The sequence below is a fragment of the Sorex araneus genome, chromosome 1 (genome assembly GCF_027595985.1).
Source record: "Sorex araneus isolate mSorAra2 chromosome 1, mSorAra2.pri, whole genome shotgun sequence".
NCBI lineage: Eukaryota > Metazoa > Chordata > Mammalia > Eulipotyphla > Soricidae > Sorex > Sorex araneus.
The window spans coordinates 33,681,151-33,693,713 of NC_073302.1; the positions used below are offsets into that span (position 1 = coordinate 33,681,151).

The window sequence follows — 12,563 nt, forward strand, 5'->3', positions numbered from 1 at the left end:
GAAATTTTTATATACCCAATCCTCCGCTTCTAAAACTATAAATTAACGGTGACGGATCATATTACAAGAACAATTTATGTGTGTGTGAGAGGTAGTAATGGGATGTACAATGATAAATAAGGAAAATAAAAATCCATTTCTTTACAGTTCAAAAAAGAATACATGCTGGTGTCAAATAGGGATGTCACTTAACAAGAAAGACAGGTTTCTAGGATTGTAAGACTAAAGCTAAACTGAAACTTAATGGGTGTGTGTGGGATGTGGGAGAGAGGGGGTAGGGGATGGTTTGTGCCACACCTGTTAGTGCTCAGGGCTTATGCCTGGCTGTGCGCCGGGTCGCTACATTGAAGCTTTTCCTCCTAGCTCTCATTTCTAGTAGGAAAGGATTGTCCCATCCACCCCGGGACACTCTGTCCTTGCCAGAGCTTTCTCCTTCCTCAGTTCAGACAAACTGTTCTTTTGCAAGTGATTCTCAGTCTTAGGAACCATGGTCCAGCCGGGGGACCGGGGCGGGAGGGGGAGGGAAGAGAAGGAAGAGAAGGAAGAGAAGGAAAGGCTTTTCCTTTCCCCCAGCTGTAACCAGAGCGACACCCTCGGACACCGGGCATGCAGGGCAGGTTCCCAGGGTCAAGTTCCCAAGCGAAGTCACGCTAGATCCTCGCGTAGAACCCGCCCGAGCCCCAAGCACTTCCGGCGCGGAAGCCCCTCCCCCCGGAGGGCGGGGCCGAGCGCTCCCGCCTCCGCCTCCCGGGGCTGCGCGCGGCGGCGGCCCGCGGTCACGTGAGCGCGGCGCGGCGGGGGGAGGAGCCCTGATTTCCGGGCGGCGGAAGGAGACGCGGCCGCGTGAGGGACCAGGCGATTTGAAAACACGCCGTGGGAGCCGGAGGCTGCGGCCGGTGGCGCGCGCTGCCCGGGGCCCGCCGGGGCGTGAGTGCTCGCACCCTCTTCCCCTCGGCGTCGGCGCGCCGGGCTCCTCAGGTGAGCGGCTGCCGTCCCGCCGGGCCCTTCAGCGGCGCGGGAGGGCGCGCGGGGCCGTCGGCCCCCGGCGCGCGGCCCAAGCGAGCGAGCGTGTGGCGGGCCGGGGCCGCTCTGCGCCGCTTTTCCCCCCGGGGTGGGGGGGTGGGTGGGGCTGGCGCCGAGGAGAGGGTGGGGGACGTGGAAACCGCAGATCCGGCTAGGGGGCGGCGGAGAGGGTCTCGAGGAGGGGGCGGGGCGTGGGCGTTGGAAGCGGCCCGGGTGACTGGGCGGCTTGGCGCGGTTTCGGCGGCTGGGGGCTCGCGTCCCTCCGCCGTGGTCAGCGTCGCCGCCGCCCCCCTCCCCCCATGGTTTCTTCACTCCCGTCCCGGTGGGATGCTGCTGGACCGAAACCGGGCCCGGAGGTGTGGCCGGGAGGAGCCGCCGTCCCCCCCATCCCCCTCTCCCCTGCGCGGCCGCCGCTCGCGGCCCAGGTGTGGGCCGGGTACGGAACCCGCGTCCGCGCTGGCGAGCTTCTCCTACCTGCTGGACATCATTGGGGCCCGCTCCTGGTGCCTGTGGCGGCTGGGGGGGGGGGTCTTGTTCCTGGTGCCTCCCGCGGAGTTTGGAGAACTCCGGAGCCGCAGGGCTGCGAGCGGGAGTGGGGAATGGCCGAGCGCACGGGCGGCTCCGTAATTCATCGGTGGGGAATCGTCGGTGGGGTCCGGGGTGGGGGGCGGGCGGCGAGAAGTGGGCTTCTCGGGGAGGTAGCAAGGCAGGAGAAGCCGAAAGGCGGCGGGGTCGCAGCCCTGATGCTCTAAGATCTTTCCTTTTGTTGGGATGAGCCAGGCGCGGGGGTCGGGGCGGGGGTGTGGGGGGGACCTGCTGGATTGGAAGGCTTGAGGTTTCTGCGGGATGGCGCGCCCCGGGGTTTCTTGTGAAAGGGGTCCTAGCGCGGGGTGGGGGTGGGGGGAGGTGAGCCAGAGGGAGGCCCTGCTTTTTGATCCTGGCATCTGCAGCTGTTGGCACCGTCGGACGCCCTGATGTGCCCTACCGTGGAGCCCTTCGTCTTGAACGTGAAGAAAACGGGATTTTTTTTTTTTTTTTTGCTTCCTAGTATTAAAAGACGGTTCTCGGTGTACCAGCATGATCTTTAGCAGCTGTAGAAGTCAGGGCTGGCCGTTCTGTTCAGCTCTGGTTGTCCTAAGATACAACAGCATCTGGTAAAAAGTGACGCATGATAGGGCATGATGAGCCAGACGAATGGACTGTGGGACCACCACCTGTTCGGCGATTGGAGGCTAAAGAGCAGTGCAAAAGAATTGGGAGCTGGGAGGTGGGGTGAGGATTCTGTCTTCCAGGCTATCCTGTACTCCCTTTCCCCTTGCCTTTTATTAATTAGCTAGTAATGAAATTGTAGGGAGTCTCACAGAGTGAGTTGGTTTAGTGAAAAACGGTTTTGTATTAAAAGAGGCCTGGAGTGTAGAGCATTAGGGCCTTCTCTCAGGTTTTACACGCGCACTTAAACTTGATTAATGTTTTGACTCTTGGGCCACATCCAGCAGTGCTCAGGGCTTACTCCTGGCTCTACATTGAGCTGAGGATCACTCCTGGTGATCTCGGGGGACTGACCATATGGGGATTTGGGGATAGATCCTGGGTTGGTGGTGTACAAGAGCACCTTACCCACTGCGCAGTCTCTCCAGCCTCAGCTTATTCTTTTTTTTTTTTCCCAATGAATAACCTTGAGGTACAATTACAGACTTACGAATTCGTGATTACGTTTCAATGATCAGTACCCATCCCTCCACCAGTGCCCATTCTCCACCACCAATTTTCCCAGTATCCTTTCCACCACCCCCACCCCACTTCTTGGCTCTCTTCGTCTGTGGCAGGCACGTTCCCTTTTACTCTCTCTCCTTTGGGGTGTTATGGTTTGCAATACAGGTAGTAAGTGGCCATCATGTCTGGTCTATAGTCTTGTTTTATGCCCACATCTCCCATCCTGAGAGAGCCCCCCAAGTATCATTTACTTAGTGGTTCCATCTCTGTCCCAGCTGCCTTTTCCCCTAGCATGTGAAGCCAGTTATGCATTTTTACATTGGATTGGGTGGAATGAAATTTTAGGATTGGGTGAAAAAGGCAAGCCATTTTGCCACCCGTTTTTCTCATTGTCACTTCAAGTGTGTGTAGCCTGACACCTGGAGGCACATCATTAAAATGGATTTAGTATTTTCTATACATGCTTTTTGTAATAATTCAGTGCTAGTTTATGTAATGAATCTAATACTGTGTGTGATGTGCACTGGTCCACAGAGTTCAAGAAAATGGGTTTGGTACTGAGACAATATTTATATTTAATGACATGCCAGGCATAGTTCTGAGTTGTTTTTGCGAATGTGAGTTCATTTGTTCCTCATTTATCTGCCTCATAACTCAGGAAATGATTTAATCGTGGAGAGAAATAAAACTCTTAAGTTAATGGCCTGAGTATGAATAGGCAGCACAGATAAAAGATTTTAAGTTGGAAGGTTTGGATCCCGGTTGAGTGTTGTGAGGGGCGGCGGGGATAGTAGGGTTCTGCCCAAGTTATATTACAATAGTACCTAACCGGTTTTTGTGAATTACATGATGTGCCTCCCCCTTCTTGGTATTGAACCCGATATCTCATACATGTAATGCATATGCTGTACCATGGAGTTAACATAGTAGCCCCTATATATTTTTTTTTATTTTGTGGGGTGGGGAGGGGGGGACACCCAGTGGTGCTCAGGGCTTACTCCTGGCTCTCCACTCAGAGATCACATTTCTGGTAGGGTTTGGAAACCATATTGGGTGCCAGGGATTGAACCCTGGTTGTTCAAGTTCAAGGCAAGGCTTGCCGTAACCTGATGTACCTGTTCCTGCCCCCTACATATTTCTTTTATATTGCTTTTATTCCTATTTTATTAAAGACTTTCAGTTCTTATATAGTTTGATATTTTTCTGGTGTTCAAAATGCTAATACCTTTATTTTTGTCTGCACAAGCCGTGCTCTAGATTACTCTTGCTCTTCACCTTGGACATGAAATTTATGCCCATTGACTCTCCTTTCTGCGTATTTGATGTTTGCCCATTTTTCAAGCCACACTTTTCCTATTACAGGTTTTTATTGAAATTGTAATTTACTTTTCCTAATTAAAACTTTTTTTTTTTTTTTTTTTTTTTGCGTTTTGACACCTAGCAATGCTCAGGGACTACTACAGGCTCTGCACTTAGGGATTACTCTTGGCCATACTTGGGGAACTATATGGGATGCTGGAGGATTGAACCCAAAATGGCTGTGTGCAAGGCAAACACCGTACCTGTTGTCCTATTGCCCCAACCCCAACCATGTAATTTTAAACATTTCCTCTTATAGGTTACATTAAGTAGTATTCATTTTTATTTTTATATATTTTTTTTGCTTTTTGGGTCATACCCAATGATGCACAGGGGTCACTCTTGGCTCTGCACTCAGGAATTACCCCTGGTGGTGCTCAAGGGACCATATAGGATGCTGGGAATCGAACCCGGGTTGGTCGAGTGCAAGGCAAATGCCCTACCCACTGTGCTATCGCTCCAGCCCAGTATTCATTTTTAAACTTTGTTTTGCCGATCTTTCCTCAGATCTGTAAAGGACAAGAATTTCCCAGCATTTATAAGGTGTACCTCTAGCAAGTCAGGATGGCTTTCTTCCTACACTCCGCTATCCCACTGCAATTGTGGTGTGGGCAGGGGAAGACCTTTAAAAGTTTTCTATTTATTTGGGGGAGGGGAGGCCACATACCTGGCAATTACTCAGGAGTAATACTTGGCTTTGCACTCAGGAATCAGTTCTGGTGGTGCTTGGGGGACCATATGGGATGCTGGGGAATGAACCAAGTGGGCCTTATGCAAGGCTAACCCCCTTACCCTCTGTATTATGTCTCCAGCCCTGAAGGGTTTCCATTTAGCACATTGCTTGACAAAAGCTTTCATTGCTAAAAAGCCTTGATTTGTGAATGGTAAGACAACTTATTAAAGACTTCTCTTTATAATTCTTTTGACAAAACTTTCTTTTTTGTACTTTGTAAGGCACTTTTCATTTAATATTTGGATCTTCTGGCTTAGTCACTGTTAGATTTGGTGTAATAATTTTAGAAATAAATACTGAAGTAATGAAAAATTCAGAAAATAGCTTATTTTTCTGGCTTTTACCTTTTTCTCAGTTTTGGTGCTTTCATTGCTTGATGAAGAAACCATCTTTTGATTTGCAGTGTAATGGAATTTAAGGAGTTTAGCATACCTAATTGTCACCATTGCTTTTTTATTCACCACTAAATACAATTCTGTCTGCTCATTCTTCTCATTTTACCCCTTTTCTCCATGGTAATCACCACAGCTCTCACTGGATCTTGGGGTTTTGTTTCTTGTAGTTCTTGTCTGTTTATTCATTGGTTTTAAAATTCTTTTCATTATAGCAGTCAAGAATGACCAAGAAAAGAAAACGGCAAGATGATTTTCAAAAAGTAAAACTAAAAGTTGGTAAAAAGAAGCCCAAGTTAGAAAATGCCACTGTTACAAACTTTAAAACTAAGACCATTCATCTACCTGAGCAACTCAAAGAGGATGAAACTATGCCAACAAATAACAGAAAACTTAACATAAAGGTAAATTATAAATAGTGTTTTGGTGAAATGAGATATTCTTTGAAATAATCTGGAAAGGAAGGTTATTTGGTTGCCTCAGCAGTGCTCAGGCATACTACTGGCTTTTTGCTCGGGGCTCATTCTGGGGACTGCTCAGGTGGTGCTTGGGATCAAATTGGCCTTGGCCGTGTGCATGGCAGGTGTCTTCCTTGCTATACTGTCTCTGGCACTAGAAGGTAGTTTTTACAGAAAGCATTATTAATTCTTAGGGTTAATTTATGGCTGAAGTTTGAGATTTATCTTTTACCCAAATCTGTCATCACTGTATCTTTCTTGGGTCCTCCGGCAAAATGTGTTAATTGAATACACGGTGATGTCTCCCTTGGAAACTTATTTGATTATTTTTCATCTGGAAATTGTTTAATTTTTTGATTGGCTTCATGTATTGTTTGTGATGTACAATTTTCTATCATTTTTGAGGGGAGGGTTGGGCCATACTTGGAGGCGCTCAGGAGCCATTCCTGGAGTGACCCCTGGCAGTGCTAGGGGACCATATACATTGCTGGGAATTTGAACCAGGATTGTTGGCAAGCACCTAAACTCCTTTATATCCTTCCAGTCTCCATTTATTTTTATAAAGCTCATAAGAGATACGGTCATATCTCCATCAGTTTTGAGCCCACCCCTACTTCTTTCAGTTTGGGGGCCCCCTCGTGTGGTGCTCAGGGACTGTTTCTGGCTGTGTTTTGTTTGTTCCTGACTGCTTGGGTGTCCCATGCAGTGCTGGGATTGAACAGGGCGTTCTGCACGCAAAACAGATTGCTTATAGATTCATAATAAATATGTTCAGTTTATAAGTGTGATGGTTGACATGCTTGTATATGGGATAATTTCAAAAAGAAAATCTTACCTAAAATTATGTAGTGTTTTTGTTAAGCTAAAAGCTTACAGCTTTTATAAGCTTATAGCTTATAGCTTTTATAAGCCAAAAGGTAAGATTCTGTCTGATTTTATAAAAGATAACTTTTAGAAAATACTGAAGCAGTTTCCATGAGGAATGTTAGGCTGTGAACAGTTTAGCACATTTATTTGAAGATGATATGATGTACGTACCTAACACTTGTATTAAAATTTTTATTTATAGGATTTGCTGTCACAGATGCATCACTATAATGCTGGGGTTAAACAGAGTGCTCTTCTTGGACTTAAAGACCTTTTATCTCAATACCCATTTATAATTGATGCACACCTTTCAAATATATTAAGTGAAGTGACTGCTGTGTTTACAGATAAAGATGCTAATGTACGATTAGCAGCAGTTCAACTTCTTCAATTCCTGGCCCCCAAAATACGAGCTGAACAAATTTCTCCATTTTTTCCTTTGGTAAGTGCCCATCTCTCTAGTGCCATGACACACATTACTGAAGGAATTCAGGAGGACTCCTTAAAAGTTTTGGACATTCTACTGGAACAGTACCCTGCTCTAATTACTGACCGTAGCAGTATATTGCTTAAGAATTTTGTAGAACTTATTTCTCATCAGCAGCTGTCCAAAGGACTTGTAAATAGAGACAGATCCCAATCCTGGATACTTTCTGTAAACCCTAATCGGAGACTCACTTCTCAGCAGTGGAGGCTGAAAGTCTTAGTGAGACTCAGTAAATTCCTTCAGGCCTTGGCAGATGGATCCAGTAGGTTGAGAGAAAGTGAAGGACTTCAGGAACAAAAAGAAAATCCCCATGCCACTAGCAACTCCATTTTTATCAACTGGAAGGAACTTGCCAACGACCAGCAACACATCCAGGTTTATGAAAATGGGGGTTCACAGCCCAATGTCAGTTCACAGTTCAGGCTACGGTAAGGATTTCAGTTATGTCCACACTCAGTTTTCCTGTATTGAATGATAACTTTTGACCACTGATGGCTAATAGTGGGAAGATATGTTCTTGTCTTACAAAGTTCTCGTATAGTTAATCATGCTTTTACTTAATTATGGGAGGAGTCATTTGAAAGTGTATTTATTCATTTCTCACAAAGCCTAAGGAGAAGTAAAAACTGATAATCTCTTGGCTTTGTTATTTTATTATTTTTATTTTTCTTGTTACTCTTGATCAGTATAATTATAACTATGGTATTTTGTTTTACTGGTAGCCTATATTTAAAACGTAAACTAATCATAGTTTTAAATTATTGAAATATTTTTATTCTTACCTTCCTTATTAGGTACCTGGTTGGAGGACTAGGCAGTGTGGATGAAGGCCTTTCATCTACCGAAAGCTTGAAAGGATTTATTGAGATAATAATTCCATTGCTAATTGAGTGCTGGATTGAAGCTGTGCCTCCACAACTGGCTGCTTCTGTTGGAAATGGTATAGAACGTGAACCATTGCAAGTCATGCAGCAAGTTCTTAATATTATTTCCCTTCTGTGGAAACTCTCTAAACAGAACGATGAAACCCATAAATTGGTGAGAACTAATGTGCTTTTTATTTTCTTTATATTGCCTTTAATCATAAGTGAACAGATTAGAAATCTGCATTTCAGTGATTTAAGTGAAATTTGTAACTTAACGTACTTGGATTTTATTCTTTTTTTTTTTTTTTTTTGCTTTTTGGGTCACACCCGGCGATGCTCAGGGGTTACTCCTGGCTCATGCACTCAGGAATTACTCCTGGTGGTGCTCGGGGGACCATATGGGATGCTGGGAATTGAACCCTGGTCGGCCGAGTGCAAGGCAAACGCCCTACCCGCTGTGCTATTGCTCCAGCCCCTGGATTTTATTCTTAATGACTATAATTCACTGTAGTGACAGTGTATTCCTGGTAGCAGATTACAAAGAAACAGCCTAAATTCTAGAATTGTACTAGAATATACTAGTTTATGGAGACATTTTATAGGATTACAAGTTACTTCCAGTTTGTGTTAAGTTTGTAAGGTTTGGCAGAAATGAAACAAAACCAAGATTACATTACCAATTTTGAGTTGCTTTGCAACTGCAATGTTTTATTTATGTATTTGCATGTGTATCTATGTTTTTATGCCTTACTGTTGAGCCACATCCCTGGCCTTAACGCTGATACATTTTAGAGGAAATAAAACTGCACACATATGTGACAGCTGAAGAATATAAAATAGGAAAATATTAAAAAGACCTAGAAATCAACATTAATACATGTAATTTATACTTCTAGGGTTTTTATTTTTTGGTTTGCGGGCCATACATGGAAATACTTAGGGTTACTCCTGGCTCTGGTCTCAGGAATCACTCCTTGTAGTTCTCTGGGGACCTTATGGGGTGCAGGGACCAAACCCAGGTTGACTCTGTGCAAGGCAGTGCTTACTGTGCGATCGCTCCAGCCCCTGAAAATTTAATTTTGCAGCTTTTTTCCTCCTAAAAAGCTGATGTCAAAGACACTTCTTGAGTAAATGTACCTACTCTGGGAAAGAATTTAGTCTTAGAACTTTTTTCTGTTAATGGAACTGGGATTCAAATTCACAGCCTCACACATTCAAGACAGATGCCTTACTATTATGCTGTAAGTCCAGCCCCTTGGCAGCTTTGACTTTTAATTAGTTAGGTTTGACTTTTAATTAGTTAGGTTTGCATTCTTGAGCTTAACCTACGTGTAAAACTTTTTGGTTTTATTTAATGTTGAAAATGAGGGGGCCAGAGCGATAGTACAGCCGATAGAGCATTTGCCTTGCTTGTGACTGACCTGGGTTTAATCTCTGGCATCCTTTTTGTTCCCCCTGCCCCACCAGGAGTAATTCCTGAGTACAGAGCCAGGAGTTACCCCGAGTATCGTTGTGTGTGGCCCAGAAACAACAACAACAAAAAGATTTGAAAAGTCACATGAAATAAAACAAGGTGAAATAAAAGTAGGGTGTGTGTGTGTGTGTGTGCAGTATGAGAGTGCTGTAGATCAAATCCAGGGCCCACACATGCATGGAAGTACCCTACTGCTGAACTACTTCCCTTATGCTAAAAATAGTTTTTGCTAACTACTGGAAAGCATTATGGAAATTGAACTAATGTGAATTTCCCCCCCCCTTTTTAAATTCCCCATTGCCATGCTTATAAATTGCTTTCTCAAATGGGATACCATTTTATTGATTACTGTTTTTTAGTTTTTCTGTCTTAGGATTCATTACATGCATTGATGAGTTTATTGGTGTAGTGTCTGATCTTACGAAGTAAAACTTGCTTCGCTTCATAAGCTTTTATTTATTTTGGGGCTAGTGGCTCAGGACTATGTGGTGCTCCTTGCTCTGCACCCAGGGATCACGATGCCTGGTAGTGTTTTGTGAACCAGGGTGTTGAGGATCAAACTCATGTCAACCATGTGCAAGGCAGACACCCTGCCTGCTGTACTGTCTCTCCCCTCCCCAACCTCCCCCCCATCCCTTGGGCCACCCCGGCAGTGCTCAGGGCTTGCTCCTGACTCTGTTCAGGGATCACTCCTGGTAGGTTCAAGGGCCCATATAGGGTGCTGGGGATTAAAGCTGGGTCAGCTATATGCAAGGAAAACACCCTACCTGCTGTACTATTGCTGCAGCCCTCCACTTTTTTTTTTTTAAGTGGGTAAATAAATACTTAAAGTTCTTTTGGTTACATATGGGCATCACTACATTTTTATGACTGCTCTAGTACTATTTGTAATTAGATGACAGGTGGAGTCAAATGTAGATTGATTAATGTGCTAGTTTTGGATCATCTGTCATTCAGATAACACTGACCAAGGATCTAAGAACTGACTTAATTTACATGTTATTAAAATATTGTGCTTTAGAATTCTGCTATTATGATGTGGCTATATTTTATTAGAATTTCAATAACTTAAGTTACTAAGTTCAATAGATTGTGTTTTATACAGATTATTGAAGGCTGTTTAGAATACTAATTGATATATTGTATAAAATTGAAATAAACTGAATGGAGTTTAATTCAAATAGGCATACTCAAATATCCTCAGTAGATTTCTCTAATTTACCTTGGCAGGTTTGTTTAGCTGAACTGTAATAAATTGGTAAGGTAAGATCCATGGTCTTAGGGAGACAATTTTAAATATGTTAGCTGTATAAGGACATACTAAATATGTTTTGTTTTGCACAATTCTTACTGTTGGTTTCCCTCTCTCATCTTCATTGTATTGTAGTTAGAGACTGATTGATAGCAAATCAGTCTTAAGCCATGGTTTTCTATTTACTGTGTGAGCACACAAAAGAGGAGGGGGCCAGCGGGGCTCTATCTCTCCCGCCACCCGAGTTCAGTAGTCTCACGCCGGGGAGGTTGATGGTGATGATGAGGCACGCGAAGGAAGGAACGAGGGCCAGGCTGGTTGGTCTCAGTTGCAGTTTATTCCAATCTCCGTTCCCGTTCTGCTTCTCTCTCTTGCCCCCGCTCACTCTCACTTCTTTTGCCTTGAGCTCTGCTTCTGTCTGTCTCTCTCCTCTGGTCTTTTCCGACTGCTCTATCCTGCTTCTGTGTCTTCTTCTGTCTGTGTTGTCTCCTTTGCTTCTGTCTTCCCGTGTGTCTTCTGTGTCTTCTCTTGTGTCGTCTTCTTCTGTTTCTTGTGTCTTCTTCCTCTCTCCTGTCTTCTTCCTCTCTCCTGTCTTCTTCCTCTCTCCCCCTTAGTACCCCACAGTCTTAGTTTATATAGCAAATTACATAGGGTGGTGACACAAAGGTGGGTTGAACATTAACAAATCAACAAAGAAGGGTAAAACCATTTCTCGAGATTAACAAAATTTCATCTAAGGAAATTTCTTCTAAGGAGATCCGCTCAAGGGTGGGGGTCCAAACAAGGGTGTGTCACTTTCTTCTTTCTTCAGCTACTAATCCACTTACATAGTTGTAGTAAATCTACTTCTAATATTTCTGGCAATGTCATTCTGTATGAGCACAGTAAGAAATATAAAGTTTGTTTTTTCCTGAGGACATCTCACTATACATTCCAGACCACAGTCCTCAGGCAAGTTTAATCTTCCTAACCCCGGAGGATCCTAATCTCGTCATTCCCTTTGGATCATGATAGCATTGTCCATGATCATGCCCTCAACTTATAGTTGAGTATTGTGGAGCTTTGACCAGGCCCATTTCGATGCCAGGGTAGCTCACAGCTTGCCCTGGGTCCATTCCGTCCCTCGTCAGGACCCTGCTTTTTGGGTGCTAGGAACTAAGGGCAACTGAGTTGAGAAAGCAGATGCCCGGGAGTAAATATTATTGGAGTCAATCAGCTCCCAAGTTACAAAGCATATTATTAACTGTCTTCCTGTGTCCATACAGAAAGGCCATTGCTCTAAGGTAAACTATGCAAAAGACACTTACAATACAAATTCAGAGTCCTTACAAGAATCTGATCTTACAAGATTACAGAATCTGATCAGAGAAAAGGTGATTAACTGGTTGGGAAGGAGGGTGTAGAGAAGAGTTTACAGATAAGCAAAGGAATGCGGAATGCGAGTGTCTCTGGCATTGTCTCCAGGAATGTCTAAACCTAAGCTCTCTGTGGCAAGGAAGGAAGGACGAATCAATGTTATCCTAAAATATTTAGAGCTACACTCCAACAGTTTACTCAATTTTTTTTTTCTTTTTTGCTTTTTTGGGTCACACCTGACAATGCTCAATGGTTACTCCTGGTTCTGCACTCAGGAATGACTCCTGGCGGTGCTTGGGAGTACCATATGGGATGCTGGAAATTGAACCCAGTTCGGTCGCATGCAAGGCAAACGCCTTACCCTCTGTGCTATTGCTCTAACCCCGATATTTACTCGATTTTTACCTGTGGCCTTCTTAGAGTATCCTGGGTGTCCAGAGGGGGCCATATAAAACACTTATTAAAAAACCATCCTGGGGGGCTGGAGTGATAGCACAGCGGGTAGGGCGTTTGCCTTGCATGCGGCTGACCCGGGTTCGATTCCCAGCATCCCATATGGTCCCCTGAGCACCGCCAGGGATAA

The 12,563-nt window shown here is 44.6% G+C and overlaps 1 protein-coding gene across 1 annotated transcript in view; it reads left to right on the top strand.

The window, feature by feature from the left end:
* Positions 1-809: 809 nt before the first annotated feature.
* Positions 810-12,563, top strand: part of TEX10 (testis expressed 10) — a 49,206-nt gene continuing 37,452 nt past the window's right edge. The window contains exons 1-4 of the mRNA XM_055123848.1: positions 810-978; positions 5,436-5,624; positions 6,748-7,460; positions 7,827-8,070. Coding sequence (XP_054979823.1) covers positions 5,445-5,624; positions 6,748-7,460; positions 7,827-8,070 — 1,137 coding nt within the window. The 5' untranslated portion in view covers positions 810-978; positions 5,436-5,444. The remainder of the gene's footprint in view (positions 979-5,435; positions 5,625-6,747; positions 7,461-7,826; positions 8,071-12,563) is intronic.